Source organism: Eurypyga helias, unplaced genomic scaffold (assembly GCF_000690775.1).
Source record: "Eurypyga helias isolate BGI_N326 unplaced genomic scaffold, ASM69077v1 scaffold43861, whole genome shotgun sequence".
Classification (NCBI taxonomy): Eukaryota; Metazoa; Chordata; class Aves; order Eurypygiformes; family Eurypygidae; genus Eurypyga; species Eurypyga helias.
In genome coordinates this window covers 1-21424 of record NW_010233575.1, presented here as the reverse complement: position 1 = coordinate 21424, position 21424 = coordinate 1, and the positions used below count along the sequence as shown (strand labels likewise).

Below are 21424 nucleotides of genomic sequence, written 5' to 3'. Positions count from 1 at the left end.
TCCAACCTAGTTTAAAGCCCTAACTACATGAAAATGATTGTGCTGGAAAAGGGAGCAGGGAATGATTATTCATTGCAACAAGCAAGCCAGAAGCCCAATAGGCTTAAAGCAAACAGGAAATATTTGTCATTTAATACATTTAAAATTAGAGAACCCATCTCCACAGGACAGTGTCAAGCTAAAACGTGTAAGGGTCTTCCAAAAGGAGACACACTGAAGAAAACTCCATCTGTGATGATCAAATACAATGGTCTAAATGAGCTCCAGCTCACTCCTCCAGCTGAGGAAGTTCTTAGGCTGCCAGTTGTCAGAAACTAGAAAATGTGTCTCAGGATGAAGTGTTCTCCGTATGTCCTCTTTCTCGTGTTCTTTTCACTAACAAGACCCTGGAATCGTCAGACCCTTCCTCTGGCCTAGCGAAATGTTCAAGTACTACAGCAGCTGTCCAATTTACTAGGCTCTCACCTTATCTGTACTACAGCCCTATGTCTGGTTTTCGAATGTGCCACGCTGTAGTGGAGGTTGTCAGAATGAATGCTAGATGACAGAAGGAAGGAAAACGCACTACTGGATATCCTTACTTTCTCAAATATGGGATCCTGGTTGTCACTGTATGTCATTTGATTCCTTATGTAGAGCACAGCATCATGGACAGTTAAGAAGAATATGTCTTTTCTGATACTGTCATCAAAGAAGGCACTCCGTTCCAGCTGAGATATAAGGTTGTCTGAATAAAAGAAAGTCATAACAGGTTAATCCAACTTGAAGTAATTTAAGAACTAAATGTCAAAATACATGGTTGCAACTATCAGAAGCCAAACAAATCAAATGTACAGCCAAATAAATCCATCAATCGTAGCTTTGTCTTGACTTTTACTTTCCATATTTCCTTTAAACCCCACCATTCTTTGTGTCCCACCGCAGCCCACCGTGCTTATCAGTGTGATAATTCACATTTTTATTAGAACAAATGTTCCCTCAGGCACACCTAGAGATCCCTTCTCATCTTCATTTTATTCTTTGCATGAGTGGTAGTAGAAATATGTGGACGTTTACCTTGATATGAAGCAAAGTATACTCTCACATCAATTCTCTCAAACTCTCTAATTATCTAAAAAAATAAAAATTTGCGACAAGGACGTAAATAAATAAAGCCTGTAAGGAGAAATACATATAAGTATATATGTCTCTATGCCTATCTATGTAATGCACAGGTACACACACTTCATTTGTTTCTGAGTGTCCTCATTCCAAATTGTATGCTTTGCTTATTCATCATAAATAAGGAACTGCTGTGCTTTGCTATACTTAAAGATCCAGTAGTTAAATACCTGGTTGCTGAAGTGGCCTATCTTCGAGTAAGTGGAATGATCAATTTTACACACACATACACTGCTGCCTATTAAGGTTCTCATTCTGTTCTCATAATATGAATAATCATGTCTCAAGTGAGAACACCAAGGGCCTGCACAAGCTGCGTTTCTCCCCATGTATGCGTGATACGATACAATCTTTTATTGGCACATGCAAATTTCTTTACACAGATCTTTCCCTCATGCAGTGCACCAGATGGACCTGTTCTTGGATGAAAAAGCTACATCCAGAAAGAGTCCTGTCTGCAGACTCCACATCTCTTTTGTCTCAGAAGCCAGAACTGAACCGAACTAGGCAAGTGGCTGAAGGAAGGCACATAGCATTCTTGTACTTCAGTTAGTTAAAAGGTGGGAGACCTGATTCCCCCCCTCTGGCTCCCTGGTGGCAGGTAAGTCTCTCACAACAGTGTTTTCAGAGGTGGCAGCTAATTCCATCCCCTTCTGCTCATTGATAAACTGGAGTCTTGGTAATCTAAGATCTGGTTTATAGATAGGCTAAGCATTCCCAGCTGCAAAATGAAGTTAGTGAAAGCAGCACTCTGAACATACAAAGTATCATAAAAGACTAAAGACCGAACAATCTGGTCATACACACTTGTAACTGGGCACCAAAAAATAACGGAAATACTTGGCCTTAATATCTTCACCTCATTTCCCTCTCCCTAAACTAGGAATATTATCTCCTTATTATGTAGTGTGATGTTTGAAGATGAATTAATGAATGTTGATGAAGCGATCTGATAGCAGCCACAGAAAACCCCATAAAGAAATTATTTGGTCTTCTTTCCTTCATAATTTAATGAATGTGTAATGAATAAATAAATCTTGTGGCTAAAGACGAAGTGATGGTAAGATGAAATTTTTACTACCTCTGTGTTGAGTAAGCATCATCCTGTGACCAGATTAAAGCAGGAAGCATGTGGAAAGAAAATATATAACCAAAATATTTCATAATATATGCATACGAGAGGACCACATTTTGCAGTTCTAATTTTAGAGTACTTGACCATGCAACCCTCATATTGTCCTTTTCATGTATTCTGTTGACTTCTTCCATCTAAAATATTCACCCTCCCCAATAGTCTACCTCTTGTTGTATAAGTTGTAAAGGTATTTTTCAACAGAAGTCTTCTAAAACCTCAGAAATTAACTTCCGCTAACAGCTCTTGATTTACATGCTGACTAGTTTCATTTTCATGAAACACCAGAAAAAAATGCCCTTACCGTTTTTATTGATCTCACAGCTACAATATCCAAGAAGGTTACTGCTCCAAAATCAAGGATGAGACTGTGGATGGGCACCTTAGGGATGTTTACTTTGACTGGGAGTTCTGAATTCCAGTCCACCTGGATCTCTACTTCTTTGGTGGGAACTTGAAGGTCTTCGTTGTCTTCAGGTTCCTCATCAGTCTCAAAAGCTTCATTATTAACACCAGGCTCACTGATGATGCCATTCTAATGTGCAGATAATATATGGAATATAGCATTTAATCATGGATAAGGTTTTGGAGTTACAGGAAATACTTCCCTGTGATAAATTCTGTTTCAGGAATGAACAAGACCGGTACTTGTGACCAGTACCCCCTGCTCCTGGCCCCTGATAATGTGGTTGGCATAACTAATGCCATTTCACAGGGCAAGCAGCCATTCTTTTTGTTCCCTTTCTCCTCATTCTCTGACCTTGAAGGTCCTGTGAATCAAGTGGACAAACCAAACAGATTTCTTTCTCTCCCTACCAGCCTCAAGATTCCTGAGTGCCAGGCTGATAACTCCCTTCCTTGCCAGCCTTGAAGGTTCCAGGCACCCAGCCAACGAGGTGGTGACCCTGTCACAGAACAGGGAAGGGACAGCGCACGGAGCACTGTCCATAAAATCAAGTAGTTACAAGTCTTAAGTAGGGAATTTGGACTGGAACCGCTGCTGGACAGTGAGACCTGTGATCTGCCAGTGTTCTGGGATGCCTCCACCACCATCGAGGACTTGGTGAGTGACTTGTTTTCTTTTATATGGCTCTTGAGTCTAGATTATGATTGTTATATTCATACATCAAACCATGTATTAAGATGTAACATGATCTGCCAATGCCCAGGTGATTAGAAACCATGTCAAGTTAGGGTGTAGGTGATTAGAAACTATAAATCATATTATAAATTCTGTATTACACTACTTCTAAGTTGTACTACATTGATTCTGTTTGTAGAAATCCTGTGCCATTCTAAGCATAAATTCTTGCTATACTAATCCTAAAATCCTGTTAAGAAAAATAAAGCTTTAATTATAACTACAATTGAGTGCTATCATCACTCTGCAAAAGATCCCTAAAAGAACCTGTCTATCCCTTTAGTGTCATGTGACAATACTACATCCAAGAATTTAAAGAAAAACAATATAGAGCACATAATTACCTCCTCCTCTGTGCAGTGTATTTTCTTTCCTCTTTTTTTCTTTGTTAAAAGAATATCTTCCTGCAAAAAGGCCACTATCCAGAAAAATAAATACCTCAAAATACTCCCTCCCTCAATAGCTTTATTTCTAGGAGGTATTTAAGACCAGTATTTTCAGCTTTGGATTAGATTTACTATATATGATAAGATAGTAAAATAACTAGGTCAAAAGCTGGAATGTCACATAACTGAGGATTTAACTGCATCATAAATTGTAACATATACCGGAAATACTGCATCCTGCACTGAGAACAAGGACAACAGAAAACCCATTTCTAACTTGCAGCTCCAGAGATTTAATAGGTTGCCTGCACCACTCCAATTACATGTAAACATTTAACTATTGAAACATGCATTCCATACTCAGAGGAACATATGCTGCTTTCTTTAAAGAGGGTGTGGAAGGCTTTGTCTACCAGCCAACTGATGCAGCTCCCCTGTGCATAGGCAGCTGGATGACTGGAGCATGTGCATGAGCCAGCACTTTTACTGCAGAGAATCTGAGGTGATGAGGGGTGGAGATAAGATCAGGGAATCTCTTGCTTGCACATGGGTTAACACCAGGAGTGACACAGCTGCCTGAATCTGTGGGGTCTTTGGCAATAGGTCTACTGCTCTGCTAAGTCTCCTGCAGGTCCCAGACTTCCTACCACAGTAATGTCACACTTCTCCATCTTTGGAAAAGATGAGTACAGAAGAATTCATAATTAAGGCTAACATAATAAGCTCTAACAGTCACCCTTTGAGAAAAAAATAGTAAGAAAAAAATTTGGTTTACCTTAGTAGCTTTTAATTTCCCCTTCTTGATTAGCTTTTGTATCTTCCTTAATGCTTTCAGTCTCTTGTTATATACCTTGACTGCATCAAATCCCACCTACAGAAAAAGGTTCAAGGCAGCAAAATGATTTAATTCTACCTAGGTGTATTTCTGAGGAAATCTCAGAACAGTTAAGAAGCATCCAAAACCATCACGTATCACTTACTGTGGATTTGAGGCTGCTCTTCAGTCCATCGATGTTAGCATAAAAAATTGGACTTGAAAACTTGAGGATCTTCACACCCTCTGGTTCTATAACCTGTTGCCAAACAATGTAAGGTTAAGCAGCAACAACCGTATTTCAGCTAATAGGAAGCAGTTTAACTGTTTCACTATTTCAACTACATATCTCGTTCATAAGAAATGGCTGATAATTGAGGTGATTAATTTTTTAGAAGCTTATAGCCTGACCCTGCAATATGGACTGACTATCTGGATCGAGATGAAGAATTTAATTCTGAAACTTGTGATCTTTATGCACTCCACTTCCAAATTCAAGTTGGCCACAATATGCAAAGCACAACTTTGTCTTACGCTGTCTTGTAGACTGAAGGGAAACAACTCAGCAATGACTTACATTTTTGTAGTCCTTGACCTTCTTGTAGATGTCTGTGCCAGGAATATTTCCAAAGCCACCCCATGAAGGACTAACAGAAACAAAAAGAGAAGACAGTGAATGTAAACATCATACTTTGGCATCCACAGAATTGCAGGGATTGCTGCACACAAACTGTCATAGACTCTTGCAGTCTGTTCTCTTCTGCCAAACTAATAGCCTCATTGAAGAGTGTTGTACCTTTGTTTGGCGTCGCTGTGAAGCGTCTTTTTCTGATTTGTAGTGAATGGTCCTTTTTAAAGACAAGGTACTTCAGTCTCAGCCTACTCACTGCACCACCATTTCTACGTAGAGCTGAATGAGTAAGTTGTTTTGTTTGTTTCCCACACCAGAAAAATGTTTTAAAAGCAGATTATTTCAGCTTAAATGAAAAAAACAATTTTTTGACTCTGAAAATAAATTTATCACTTTTTTCATTTCAAATCAACGGAAACAATACCTTTACATTCTTTACACATTATTAAAACTTTTTGTCCAACCTTTTAATTTTTATTTCAGTCAATAACAGTCTCCAGAACAGCTGAAGCAAACTGTTTTGAAGTTTGTCAAACTTCATCTCCCTTTTGTATTTTGGTTTCACAAACCTAAGTTGAATTTGGGAATGTTTTGAGGTCTTCAAATTCCATTTTTTATAATCTACTATTCTGTAGCAACTTTTGCAAGGCTCTGTTTTTATGCATTTGCTGATGGTACAACTATGCTTTGGTATTGTTGGTAACTCTGGATTCAAGGTGGAAAGAAAGGAGTTATGTGATATTTTCAGATAAAAGATCAATGAAAAGTAACAATACGGGCAAAGAAGCTTCTGCAAAGACACCTTTTCTCACCATTTCACTAGCATATGTTCTTTGATAAGCAACAAATCAGCCATAAGAGCAAGCTTTCTCTTCCTTTTCTTTCACAGGCGTACACTCGGTCTTGTACAAGCAATAACTGAAAAGGTTATTGGCATGTGCAATTTACTGCAGTAGTATTACATGCCAGGAGTTACTATACTGATCAATTAATTACAGAACCCATTTATACATCTTTTTATAGCTGATATGGAGTGTTCCAATCCCTTTCCAGAACTCAGCTATGTGGGTTCATAAAGCAGTGCTGGAGTACTGTGTCCAGCCCTGGAGTCCTCAGTTCAGGAAGGACATGGGCCTGTTGGAGTGCATCCAGAGGAAGCCACAAAGATGCTCAGAGGGCTGGAGCACCTCTGCTATGGGGACAGGCTGAGAGAGTTGGGCTTGTTCAGCCTGGAGAAGAGAAGGCTCCGAGGAGACCTTATTGCAGCCTTCCAGTACCTGAAGGGGGTTTTTAAGGAAGACGGAGACAGACCTTTTAGCAGGGCCTGTTGTAGTAGGACAAGGGATAATGATTTTAAACTAGAAGAGAGTGGATTCAGACTAGATATAAGGAAGACATTTTTTATGAGGAAGATGGTGAGGCACTGGCACAGGTTGCCCAGAGAGGTGGTAAATGCTCCATCCCTGGAAATACTCAAGGCCAGGTTGGACAGGGCTCTGGGTAACCTGATCTAGTTGAAGATGTCCCTGCTTACTGCAGGGGGGTTGGACTAAAAGGCCTTTAAATGTCCCTTCCAACCCAAACCATTATAGGATTCTATGATGATTCTATGATAAATAATATATGGCTAAGTACCACTAGAGTACTCAACATGATATAGATAAATACTGACAAAATAATGCAGCTTCTCTTTTATCAGTGTAATTAAATGACAGTACACATTGTTTTGTTCTAAAGAATAGGTATTTTCCATTTCATATCTTTTGTAAACCCAAGCAGATTTTCTGCCACATATCATCTTGCTTTTCAGCATACTGTCCTCCTTTTTTGTGGTATAACATTAACAATTATTTCTGATCCTGTGTTACTTACAACTGAACTCTCAGCACAACTGTCAGCAATCCAAACAAAAGACCAGCAAGTAATCCCAAATCAAGTCCCAGAATGATGGATGCTACACATGTGAAAACCCAGATCATCTGGAGAGGAAATAAAAAATGGAAAGTCTCTTAATTAGAACATGTAACTACTGGTCACGCTAAAGAATGACTAGACCAGACAATCAGAGTAGCAGAAGAATGTAACTTTGGAGATGAACATAGCACACTGGCAATTAACTGACTGCTGTACAAAAGTCTTCCTCTTCCTCCAAGATGCTTCCTTCTATTCCTCGCTATCTTACTAGGCATAGTTATCTTTTTTGGGAATATTTTTTTTTTTTAACATAACAACATTTTTCAGAGATCCAGTTACTTTGGTGAAATTAAAGGGGATGCAGTTAACCATTGCATTTTCTTCTTTCTGATGGTTGCAGTCTCTGTTAACCTTTCTTTAGAAATTGGAAAGAATTTAATTTCCCAAGATGTAAAATACTGTAAGATGCCCCACCTGCAGACATACAGAGAAGGAAGGGATCTCCTCAGTGATATCTAAGATTCAGAACTCTTCCAATGAGAGGTATTTTATATTAAAAGGTTGACGGCACTCTCTAAAGTCTCCACAGAATATTCAGGCAGAACACTTGAAGTGGGCTCCTCAGTTCCTCTCTACGCCACTGCCCAGGCAGAACACCCAGCAGACCCAATCGTACAGAAAGCTGAGTGCCCACACTTCTCACTGGAGTCAGTGGGATCTTTTGCCTATCAAGAGGACTAGTAAATGATTGACTAAAAACTTTCAGATCTGCCTAAGGCAGGTACTGCCCAATGACACACACTGTAAAATCTATGTATAGTAAGGACTGCATGGAGAAAATACTTCCCATGCAATCTTTGCCTATGCTAAGAGCCACACTGAAGGTCTATTCCACAGGAAACACACTGAGAGACGTGAGCAAGTATAGTTATAGTGGTTTGTAAGAAAAGACAGTTCATACATCCCTAAGCATGCCAAATTAATCCACATTCTAGCTTGGATTAGTCTTGCTACAAGAAGAAAACATGTTTTCTGAGCACTACCTGAGATTATCTAGGCAAATGGCATGCTAATGTGGTAGCAACATAAATATATGTACATAAATTAAGAAAAGGTCAGATTTTCTGATCCATTTAAACTGTGCAAAAGATAAAAGCATGATGGTGAAGGTGGCAACAGGCCATCTTTATTCTGATTTTTAAACCATCTCAACACAAGATTGCTGTAAACTATGATAATTGCAATGAAAGAGGAATACCCCGAATGGCACCCTTACCGTGGGGTATAGGGAATAAAGAACATAAGCAGAATACTATGTAAAATTCTGTATCAGGGTATTTTTAACTGACCTCATGGCACTTGCCTTTTGAGGATGAACATAAAAGATTTCTGATGTTTATTCCTCAAAATTCTGTTAATATGGTAGCTAAGAGAAACTTGGATGCCATTAAAAGGCAAAAAGAAACTAGACAAAAATATTCAGGAGGAAAGAAAAGATTAGGCTACTTACAGCATCTACTTTATTCTGTCTCCACAGACGGGGAACATCAAACACTTGCATGAACATCCCTTTTAAGTTAGCTATGACTACAGCTGCCAACACAGACTGTGAAGTAAAACGATGAAAAGGTGTTATTCAGAAACAAAGATGCATATTAAGATAGTGCTCAACATCACAGACTATAAACCAGAGCCTCGTCTGGTGTCAGTCACCATAGTTTGAACAGGGCTATTAATCCTGCCCGTTGAAGTTGAGCATTTGGATGTGACTGGTGCTGTGGCTGTGCTGCAGAGGCCGAGGACGGTACCTTTTGTAAGGGCTCTAGCAATTTCCCCAGGGCAACAATGGAAATCAACACAATCCCAGCAGAGATTATACCAGCAACCTGTGAAGAACAAAGTGTTTATTGGAAATGAGCTTACTAAGACTTTATCTTCCACGTCTAGGATTACACAGAAAAATGCACAAGTAGTTGCACATTACATTTCCTTAGGAACAAGGAGACCTGCCAAAATGCCGTTGTGTTAGATGTATGTGGGCAATCATTACACACTTCAGCTAACACAGCGGGAATTCAATTGAGCAGGTAGTGTAAACAACTGCACGCAAGGTAGTAGCTCTTGGAGGGATTACTTTACATAGACAGATGAAAGGAGCAGAGTCTGTGTGTCAGCCAGAAAAGGGGCTGCTGCACAACCTGTAGTTCTCCACTGTGAGAAAGTGCAAAGCTGTAGTACTGTAAAACAGGGTAGCATGCTCGATATGAGAAAGATGGCACGTGGGCAGCTGATGAATGGCATATGGCAGGGCTGCTCAGGCCAGCACATGAGGGCTTAAATACCTCATAAGCAGTTGCGAGAGGAATTCCTCCCTCATCCTGATTTCCTACAGCGACAAACTCTGCCCCTTAATTGGGAATGAAATTCTGGGGAATTAGGCTTGAAGGATTTCTGACCCCTAATGTAACTCATGCTACAATTGCCCTCTTCTGGCAGAGCTACAAAAATTACTCACTACCAGAGCACAAGCTGCTAGCTAAGATACCCATGGCTTTCCATGTGCCAGCAACACAATCATTTTACGACCATTTTCATCCCATTGTGAAAATTGTGCCTTATATAAGATTAAATTTACCAGTGCAGAGTACTAGTAAAAAGAGGTCATTACCTGAGTCTTTCCACCAGTACTTTCTTGGACTGCGGTCCGTGAAAGAGCAGTAGTTGCAACAAAACAAGAAAAGGCACCTGAAAAAATGTTGCTGAACCCAAAGGCAATAAACTCCTGAAAAATAAGCAAATGATGCTGTAAATACCTGAAGACAATTTTGCAATGGAGAATGACAATAGCTTCTACAGTAGTTTATAAAGTCAACAGCACAATAATACTGAGAAGAGTATAGGTTAGTAACAGCTGACAAACATTTACACAAATTCTTCTTGTGCCAGTGTAACTACCTGTGTTTGGACATCAGCACAATGAAGTTAGTATACTCTCCCTAACATGGACATACTCGTCGTAGTATAAAGATGTTTAAAGCTTATTTTCACCAATGTTATCAAAGCTAACATTTCTAACAGTTACACTGGTATAATTGCATCAACAAATGGGACTGGTATAAATTTAACTCCCAAGCATCATCAGCTAAACAAGTAATTTTAATCAGTACAATAGTGTGAGTTTAGACAAGCCTTAAATTAATGCATGGCATTGTATTATTGCTAGAACTAATCAGGAACGTTGCAATAGAACACCATTTCATTGAAAACTTCTAGTTTGTTGAGCCAGAAGTTTTTCACTCTGAACATCCCCATGAACTCATGCTGAGTCCCAGGCAGCGTTCTCATAGATTTGCCCCAGGGTCACAGATGCTGGCACCTACTGATGCTGGTTGTTCTGTTCAAGTAACAAGGACCCTGGGAGCTTTATTTCCTGGGATCTGGGCCATTCCTCTGCTGGGAAATGAGGCATTTGGGAGCTGCCTGCAACCCCATATAATTGACAGAAACATTGTTTTCACCAAGCTGACAGTCACAAGAGTTTTTTTCGCTCCCTGTAAATTTTTAAAACTATAACTTGATATTTGATTTTACTGTCTCCCTTCTTTTCTCCAAAATGAAATTTCCTCTAAGCTTTTCATTAAGCTCCAACTACAACAGAAGGATTTTAAAGTCATGTTCTTGAATAGAACAGACCTAGATGATTCACGCCTGTTCCTGTGTAACAGCTGCGCTCTGCAAGAAAATGTTGGAAGTATAGTTCCTAGTGCTCTTAGGTCTTAATAATCTGTGAATCTATGAAGACAAAACAAACACTAGTAGATAATAGTATTTACCTGTCCTTCAAAATTATTTTACTACCTACTTTTATGATGTTATTTTCATTTATCCAATTCGAGTAAACTGTTGGCCCATCATTCATGGTTGCATGTGTAAAATTCATAGCATAGCATTGAAAAGAAGGCACTTTGCTTTGATAGACAGTAATTCTACTACTACAATACAAAATCGGTATCTTTGAAACACACCAGTGCTGGCAGAACAGCATATTCAACAAAAGAACAGCATAAACAGCACTTCTAGGAATATGTATTAGTCACTCATTTTAGTAAACTGAAAGTCAATGCATTTTAGGCAACTTGAAATCAAAGTGCTACCAAATACGAATTTTGTGTATTGTAAAGTGATCAGCTTGTTCAGAAGTACAATTTAGTTACATACTGCAAAACAGTGTTTCCAAAATCAAATTGGTTGTAACCCATTAGCACTGAAATAAAGATGGACTCATTAAACAAAGTGCTCAGCTTATCTATTTATTGCAGTGAGTGTATTTTCTCATATGTTCAAAGGATAGAATTCAAAATGAGCACAGATGCAGGAGAAGGAAGCTTTCTGCCATTTTTCTCCCACGCCCATGGGCAAGCCACATAACCCCTGTGGAATCCTCTAAGAGCTTGTTGATGCTTATGCATAGCTCATGTAACAGTCTAGCCACATGCCTTTAGAAACCAGGGGTGCAGTTACTCAGGTATGTTCATATGCTGGTAGGCATTTGCTTTTGTGAAGCTGTAGGCCTTGGCTGTACAGTTACCAGTGTTTTTAGATCGATGTAACTGGTGTCGTGCTGAGGAGTACAACAATTTATTCTGTAGGAATAAAATCAAGCCTTGACTGAGAAGTTCAACTGATACAAATCTTGCATGTAGACTAAGCCTAAATAAAGCTGTCTGGAGCAGCTTCTTAGCTTGACATTCTCTTCCTCCGCCCCCAGCAACACACCTCAAAATACACCTTAGGAGTAGTAATGGAAAGCAGGTTGCTAAAGCTGGCCACATCAACTCAGCATCACCAGAAAATTGCCCTACAGAGTGCTTAGCTTTAATTACCTTTTCAGAGCTCCTGCAGTCACTAAAGCAGTCACAGAAGGAACTAATTAGTATGAAAAGCCCGTAGGGAAGGTAGAGCACATCTGGTTCATCTGAGTGGTAAATCTGTCAGGTAATATATGGCCATTTCAGCTCTTTTTTTTTTCCCGACAGTTGAAGGAATTTCTCCTGTCAGACTTCAATTTTAGTCTGAAAAACGTGTGTGAGTGGATGTTCCTTTCATTTGGCTACATAACATGAAACGGAAGTTAAATTCCCTACGTGTAGAACTGGTTTGGTTATACATACCTGGTTTCCATCAATAGCATAGTCATACTTGGTTGCATATACTTTTCCCACAGATACAGCAATAGCATAAGCAACAATCGCAATGGAAAAGGAGGCTGCTATCATCTGGGAAAACAAGCTGACATCTGGAGGTTCGGGAGGCAAAAATCTAGCATTTAGAAAATACATTAGTGTTACCAACTTCGATCGAATTCTGTTCTTACTGGAATTGTCAAGGAGTTTGAGGTGGAGGCATACTGGTTGTTTATAATATGAAGTGTAATGTTGCAAGTTAATAAAAAGGTGGAAACAGCCCATTGACATACAGAACACGCTTATCTAGCTCACCAAAGCCCAAATCCTGATGCTATTAGTCAGCAACAAAGCTCCCATTGTTCTCAGCATGACTGAGATTTGGCCTTATGATAGCAAAGTGAAAAAGTACATTTTTTGAAGCATTGAATAAAGGATGTATTGAATAGGATGATGAATTACATAAATATGTTAATGACATTTCATACTATTGTTAACATACTTCCTCAGAAGATCTCAAAAACATTTTATCCCCTACTGTGTTTCCACAGATTTTAATTAATCAAGCCCTGAATACCAAATGGAATGTGAAGGTTACTACTGTGAAGTGCTCTGAATCTTTCAAGTGAAAGTCTCTACCAGAGTAATCCTGACCATCCTTGCTCCTGTGACTGTGGAAGTGACAGGATTGATTGGGATAACAGTAGTGGTATAAATATGAACCACAGTGGGATAACTCCAGTCTACAGAAATTAAATCTATGCAGAATTTCATTATTAAATATCCTTTGATTTTTAGGAAGTTATTTACATCTTCCATAGTCGTATATTATTTGCTTCATGAGCACGAAGCAATTAATTTATTATTTACTTCATGAGCATGAAGCAATTAATTGTCAGATGAATTTCACAAATCAGGTAGATGTTCCTAAGCCCATTTTACAGATGAAGGAAAGTAGGCAACATATTTAGGCGACATAATTGACACAGCCAGAAGTAAAACTCAGGAAATCTCCAGCTCCGAGTTCTAAACTCAGGTTACAGCTCTCAATCTCTCTTCTATGTCTTTTCTCTTACCACTGTCATTTTTAGCCAATTAAAATAATACCTATTTTCCAGAAAACAAAGGCACTCACCCTCTTGGAATGCTCTTAACAATGCCTGCATTGTATTTTTTTTCCAAGTCGGCAGCATACGAAATGCCAGTGGCTACTATTGTCTGTAATAAAATAAAACAAGTTTTAATACTTAAAAAGGGTTCTTGTCTTCCTGTAGCTAGCCCCATCTATATAATCTGTTATCAGCTTTTGTTATGCTCCTTTGCTTACCACAATAACTTCTATGGGTATAGGTATAGGTATCTTGTGTTTGAACCGGTCATTGATTTCTTTAACTACCATGCAGACAAAAATGGTGAGGAGTCCAGCAATCAGATCTGCAATGTTGGTGGTACCAATTTTTTCAAATATTTCAATAAGAGTCTGAAAAAGAAAAATGACAACATGAAACATGCCCATGTCCACTCGAAGGATGTGAAAATACTCATTAGAAGACCCAGATGCACGGGGTTTTGGAGGAGGCCGAGTTACTTCTTCGTTCAGGCCTGGAGGAGCCTGAGGACAACGTACTGTCAAGGTGCTGCAGAATCAGTGAATGGACTTCATGGTGATTTTAACTGAAAAAGCATAACTGCAAGAATTGCTTCCCCATTTTTAGAAAATTAATACTAAGTAAGAAGAGCTAAACCTCTACCTTTGTTTTATCTCTACCTGTTCTTGGAGCAAGGAAGGGAAGATCTGTAGCTTCTTCACTTTGTCCGAATAGCAAGGGAGATCCTGATTTTTCTGTTCAAAAGGCAGCTAGCAGACCCATGGGCAAAACTCCACTTCACTAGGTGCCCAGTAGATATGGTCTGTGGATTAGATGTTTCCTACTTCCACTGCTGACATACAGAGAATGAGGATGAACATGTGGGTCCTGCTGGGCTGTGGAGAATCCTACACTTGAGAAAAGCAGTCACTAAACCTCACAGTACATCAACCCTCGCAGCAGAGTGCAGTCCCAGGCTGGAGGACTCACACAACTGGGCTGCAATAGGCAGCTCCCTTCTCTACCCTTGCTATGCCCTTGTTTGGTTCTGTTGTTTATTGCAAACAAGTGTACAGAGAAAACATGAAGGGCTGGTTACAGAAAAGCTACAAATATTCCTCTCTCCTCCTCCAAGGCATCAGGGTAATTCTCACTTGCCCCGACTCCAAGAAAATGTAATTGTTCCATGAATAGTGAAGTAGCTTTAACAGCACGATCTGGTAGAAGAGGGGTTAGAAGCAGACTTCTTGTGTCCTGGTTTGCTTCCCAAATACTGAGCTGTCAGTTTAAAGGCAAGCAGAGGGTTGCAGCAGCAGTACCACTACTACTGTTCCGAAAAGACTCTGAGTTTGAAATAAAACATCTAAGTGCTTTATCAGCTATGTTTTCTAAACTGAAGAATAAGCCTTCCTGAAACACTGAATCAGATGCCTTTCTTCAGGTGACTGAAGCCATTTCTTGCCCCATGTACTGCTTCCCATGGATCCCATTCTTACTGACCATCTCTCGCACTGCCCCACTTCACAGTGGAACAGTAACTTCCTAACCTGGGGTTGCGAACTGGGCTAATGTTGGATGCTCAGTGTTGCAGGTTGTTTAACACCACTTTTGAAACATGTCCAAAACTTGCTGGAGCTGACACAGCAAGTTACTGGTTGAGCAGACCAGAAATCACAATTTTTTTGCTCTACACACATCTGCAAATGCATTGACTTGGCTCACCTATAAGAACACAGAAGTTTTGAGCTTTAACCTAAAAAGTCAACATTCTACTTAGGCTTGCAGGAGCTGGAAGAACCATGCAATTCCTTTGCAAAAGTACTTTCTACTAAATGTACCACCCTTCAATAAACATTAATAGTGATAGAAAAACCTGCTGGATAAAAGAATCCATCACTCTGACAGGTCTGCTCTAAGGTCTATTAGATAGTACTTTGTCTCATCTAATTTTTAAGAGTTTTCATTAATTCTGAAAAGGCCCATAACATAGGGCCTTTTTTTTTGTTTTTTTCCCAAATAGTCCACCAGATTTGTTTTGCTAAAATTTACCTTGCTGTTTGTAGTTATATTCATCCTGGTTTTGCTAATCTCGATGTCTAATGTGTTTTTGCTAGTCTGGTTGCCTGAACTGGCATGTAAGGTCTGTAAATACCTTTTTTTTTTTCCCCCTAGAACAGCCTCTTTTAGAAAGCTGTTATTCTAATCTGAAGTGCTGTGGAAGATCTAAAATACTATGAACCTGGGTACTTTCATGCTGAAGTCAGTGACAGAACACTCTAATTTTCTCAGGGAAGGATACTATTCTGTAATATGAGACCTCTAGGAATTCAGTATTTTTGTCATCTGGCCAAGGCATTTCTCCATTTGATTATTTTCTCTAAGATCAGCAAATGGAGTTGTGACAGGAACATTCAGCCTCACCTTAGCTAACCAGTAGGGCCGCAGAGTGGGGATCCACAACCTGCTCTAGGTATTCACCAGTATGGCTAGAGTGTGAATGGAGAACGATGCCCTCTGCCAGAATGACCTGCTGGTGAAGAGTAAAGAGGCTTGGGACCGGGCAGCTTTGGGAGATGACCTGACAGTTCCAAGAAGTGAAGAAACGTCCTTTACAATAAGTCAGAAAGCAAGGGGTAGGACAAAAAGTAGTCTCCAGAAGTGACAACCTAGAGAAGAAAAACTGTTTTGCTGGGTAATTACATTTAAACTTTTTGTGAAAACTGCTCTGCCTGAAAAAGGCTTCAGTATGGCAATTAGACTTTCATGGTCTGGTGACCCAGGAAAGCAGCTATTTATAGCCCCATGGCCATAAATGATCAGCTGCAGATCTTCACGAGAGCGAGAACTAAATGAACGCCCTACACTTAGCACCACATATATGAACCATTCCTGTATGAAATGGAAACAGAAAATAAACAATTATATAAAAATTCCGTTATAAAACCAAAACAGATGAGAAGGGCATACTTACGTATATTATGGAAAGGACACCATTATAGTTTTTAGTTGAAACATTTAGGACTATTTTCAATTGTGACACAAGCACTTGAAAAGCAGCTGCAGTTGTGAATCCCCCAACTAGCGGGTCTGCAAGGTACCGCACAATGAAACCAATCTGAAGGACTCCAAATATTACCTGGAAAAATCATGAAGAATAACAGCTTGCTAAACAACAAAAAAGGTATGCTTTTTTTGGTGATTTCTTATGCTTTGTTCATTTCTCTTTGTTGGTACAGAGCCTTAGGGCCATCTTCCCCCTTGGAGGCCTAGTGTAGCTCAATGTCAAGCCATCCAAGGAAGTGAAGGAGACCTGAAGAAATGTGTGAAAGGATGCTCCAGGACATGCACCATTAGCACTTAGTTTCATACAGGTGTCCTGAGCTGCAACTACAGGGCTATCCTTCTGTCTGCGCTCCCAGTCATGCCGCCACAGACTCTGCCCAGTATAAGAATGTTCCCTCAAAAACTCTTCAGAGTTTTAGACGACTTTCCTCCACTTTTGTGTTTTACTACAGGAAAATGTCTTACTGTCCCAGCAGGTATTTCCATGCCTTATGTTTTCCCATCAAAATTAAAGCAATATCAACCTTTTCTCTTCAAGCCAACTGTTTTACCTGTAAAATTCCAACCAGAAATGTGAGGGTACTAGCAATCAGCACTCTCTGTGCATCTCTGGATTCAGCGTCTATCAGTGTCCCAGTACCATTAGTCCCTGTAACATTACTGCCATCTATGAGGAAATTATCATCAGGGGCCATGCTCAATACAACAGATCCCACCATCAAACTGACTACAGGGAATGGACCTGTAATGATAAACAACACACTAAATATTAATATACATCAAAAAGAAGCATTTATCAGACTAGACAAGCAAACTCTAAATCAGAAAATCCATTTAATACTTTAACTGGAGTACAAAAGTAGGATTAGGGTGCCAGGAACCACAGGCAAACATGACACAAAGATACAATTTCTTTCTTAAATAACTTACATTGTACATACAGGTGGTTTCATGCTCTGCTTAAGCCAATTGAAGGCTATACCAAGGCCAAAAGGGGCAACATGTTCCAACCATATCCCTTGTATCAGTACCACAACCAGACAAAACAGGTCCCTGATCCAGCTGAAAACAACTTGGTCAGTTGGTCATTTTTTGTCACGGTTAGTTTGCAGCTGATCCATATTGCCACACAGCTGCGTGGCCAGGAATCCCAACACCACGGTGGTGGCAGAAACATGCACCAAGGGGTGCGGCCACATCTTTTGGCAGTAGTGGGGTATTATGTTGGCTAAAGATGACTGAAACTATCCTTTGGGCATGATACAGAGAGAGAAGTGGTCATTGTGTCAGCAACACAATCTAAAAATAATTGCATTTGTTGTGGTTATTGACTAAAATTATGCAGGAAAGAAAAATGTCATGAAATGTCTTAAAGATAAGTTCATTTTACAGATACCTTAGAGGACACTTCATGAATAAGAGCATTGGAAAAAGCATAAAAAGGAGCGTTCGATAATCTAGAAAGCAAGAATGTCAACGTAAGTAGAGGTGGCAGCTCACACCTGGGTAGCAAATGTAATCTGGTAGGTAGGGTAGGAAGAGGCTTACAGAGTGGAGAGAACGTACAGAAGTATTTGATGCAGCAGAGAAGAAAGTTGAAGATAAAGTATAATATCATGCCAAAGCTTTGGGAGAGGAAACCTATGTTTTTTTTTGAGTGTATTTTGTTAGAACAAAGAAAAAGAAACTTCACTGATCAAGCTGTAACATGAATTTCAAATGTGAGAACTGACAGGAAATAAACCCCATACTTTATAGAAAAGTATGCAGAAAGAATCAACAAGGTTTACCCATAGCCTTGACGTGAGGACCTAGCGCGAGGCTGGAGTGGACACGCAGGTTCTGGGTCTCCGCGACAGGCAAGAAGATGGTATTGTCCACAGTGATCAAGAAAGGAGGCAGCAAGGAAGGTTTGTAGAGAAGACTAAGAGCTCTGTTTTAGCCATCTTGAGCTTTAGCTGACAGACCAAATGTATGTTCATACTGCCTACTGAGCCCTTCATCTTGGAATTTCTTGCATAGAGTGTGGCCAAAGACAAGATTTAAACTTCAGCATAAATGCAAGCAAAAAGCACGCATGGGCACAGCTGAAGTTAGCTATTATGCACAACTGCCTGTACAGAGAAGAAATAAGCCTTAAGACCCCCAAGCCCAGCAATATTAATATTCAGTACAACCAGTTTGGTCCAGAAAGTAGTTATCTTGCATGAAATATCAATGTTCACAATAAGGATTAACATTTTGTGATAGATCTTTCACTGTAACTTGAACACATGCAGTTACCAACTGAGATGTGCCTTGATGTTCCCAGGAAAAAATATGTCAGGATGGGAAAAAAGGCAGAATAGAGACCATATCCAACAGGAACTGCAACCAGCAAAGCATATGCCAAACCTGAAATGATAGATCATCAAAACATCAGATGTAAAATCTCTCAACAAACTGCTATCTTGTCTAGAATAGACTTTCGGGAAGATTCACCCCTTTTGTCCAGATACAATTTAGAAAGTGTTCTGTCTGAGAATCAGTTGCAGACACACATGTGAGTATCAGTGACTGTAAATGATGGTATATCCCACACTGGTAGTTGGATGAGCAAGTACTGAGCGATGTTCCTGTACTTGTATAGTACAAAACATATGTGCATGTATATATGTGCCTATGTGAAACCACTGTTGCAAGAGCGAACCGTTTGCCCCTTGAGAGAAAAGGGCAGTATGTGAAGTGTTCTAGTTACAGACAGACATTTCAAGCACAGACTCTGAATTACTGCACTACAAATATGCTTCAGTATGTTCAGCCCTTCTAAAAATCAGGACACCTTTTTTTGTTTTCAATTTCAGCTTATAAACTTAAAAACCAAAAGTAAATCACACAAATTTGAGAGTTTTGACCCTTATCACCATCTTCCTTTATATAACCCCTCAAGCGGTCAAATCTGACAAACAATGAAAAAACAAAAAGGAAAGAAAATGCCTTCTATATCATATCCCAGTTAGCTCCCACTGCTGGGTGTAGTATTCTCCTGCAAAAACCTATCAGAGCTCAAAACAACTGAAGTTCTGGCCATGCTACTGCGTCTGGTGGAAGGACTGCAAGCAACACACAGAGTTGCTGTGAGTTAGGGACTGTGGGGAGCTCAAGATCCCAGAAGCTTCTTTTCTGGAAAATATTTTGGCCAATTTTTCCCGTATCGCATAATTTAGAATTTCACAATTATTGTTGTGTGGGTTTTTGGTTGGTTGTTGTTTTTTTTTTTTTTAATTACAGCTAAATTTAGATTTGCACTAATTTGGTGGGGATTTTAATTTTTTTTTTTATTTTTTTATTTTTTTTTTTTTAGTACGTAGGCAGAACCCCAAACAGTATTTCAGAAATCAGTTTTGTAAAAGTGGAATCTAATTGTGGGAAAATGACGCCCCGGTGTGAAAAAAAAAAGAATGAAGGGGTTACAGCAAGAGCGTAATAGCTGGTTTAAGTCCTATGAAAAGCCCATCCAGTCCAGTTAATTTTATAAAGACAAGGAGTCCTGTAACTGTGACACTACCTTCAGCAGAGATCTTCCAGCTCTGACACAGACTCTCTGCGGGGCTTTGGACAAATCACTTCGTTATTCTGCCTGGGGCAGAAGTTTGTAATGCTTTTTTTCTGCCAGTCTGTGCCTCCATAGCACGCTCCAAGGAAACAGACAGTAGGGAATACTTGTGGCTAATTAGGAATGCGTAAACTGCTTTCTTTGTTCCCAAAGGGAATCTTTGCCCCCTTGTGCAAACACTTTATTTCCACTGAGGGAAAATGTGGGGTTGACACAGCTAGCTTAACCTCCCCAAGTCCCAAAAAATTGTGAAAATAGTGTAAGAACACTATTGAGATGAAAGAAATGAATGTGCTGGATGGCGTCAGGGTTATAGCTAGTCTTGTCTTTGAAAGCATCCTCATCAGCTGCCGCAGGGAGAATGCCTCTGCCCTTTAAGTCTTCCTTAAGTAGCGTATTTTAATTAATCTCTGCCATTTTTCTATTTGTTCACCTACTGAATGCTTTTCTAATAAACAGAATAAGGAAATCAGGAAAACAATATTGCAAGCCATGTATTGTAAGTATCCATCAAATTTATCAATTTTTTTTTAATGTGAATATGCTACCATCTCCTTGGAAGTTGTTTTCTGCAGATACCTGCAGCATCTTATGGGCCAAATTTTAAAGGAGAGTAGATGTCAAGTTTGCATTATTTTGGGGCAATAACTAGGTTTTTCTAGGCAACTGCAGGAGAGTTACAGGCTTGGATAAGCAAGAGAGAAATAAGACCACGTGACCTATCTGATCTATAGTCACGTAATTAACATTTTAAATATCAGAAGTAATACAGTTTGAGTAAAAGTCTTTGGGAAAAAACGTTAAACATCTTAATAGCACATCCGATGAAATTTAAATCTTCTAGCCAAGCGGAGAAAAAAAGAATGAATTAAACCCATCAATTATTTATTGAAAAATAATACCTAATATCTAGTATTAAATAACAAGTCTCAGATTTGTAATTCCACCTGCATAACACCCCTGTGTTCAGCGAGCTCCAGGGCGGAGGGCCGACGTGGGGGGCTTTACCTTGCAAGGTGGCAACGAGGCCGGTGCTGATCCCCGAGATGACATCGCTGATCAGCCACTCTTTCACTCGCGCGAGGTAGTGGGCCAGCCACTCCAGGATGGGCAGAAAGGACTTGGTAATCTGAAAGGCCCTTTTCCGGGAACATCTGGGAGAAAACAAGGGATGAACGTACCCCACGGGGCTGCCGCCGGGAAGCCCCCAAGCAAGGCCAGGCTGAGGGAAAGCTGGGGCGATGCCCGCTGTAGGAGGCAGAGGTTGGCGAGGCCGTGACTTCCAGGCTGAGATGGGGCGCGCGCCGGTGCCAGGT

The 21424-nt window shown here is 39.9% G+C and overlaps 1 protein-coding gene across 1 annotated transcript; it reads right to left on the bottom strand.

Annotated features, from left to right (window-relative positions):
• Positions 1-581: 581 nt before the first annotated feature.
• SLC26A4 (solute carrier family 26 (anion exchanger), member 4) lies at positions 582-21356 on the bottom strand (the record flags this gene model as incomplete). The annotated part of the gene is made up of 17 exons (XM_010161771.1): positions 582-727; positions 1057-1111; positions 2598-2828; positions 4596-4691; positions 4801-4893; positions 5212-5281; positions 7138-7244; positions 8690-8785; positions 8988-9065; positions 9848-9961; positions 12351-12498; positions 13498-13580; positions 13690-13842; positions 16422-16586; positions 17065-17255; positions 18797-18907; positions 21117-21356. Coding segments are annotated over 17 exons (2177 nt in total), but the record flags the coding sequence as incomplete, so codon positions are not given.
• Between the last annotated feature and the right edge of the window lie 68 nt (positions 21357-21424).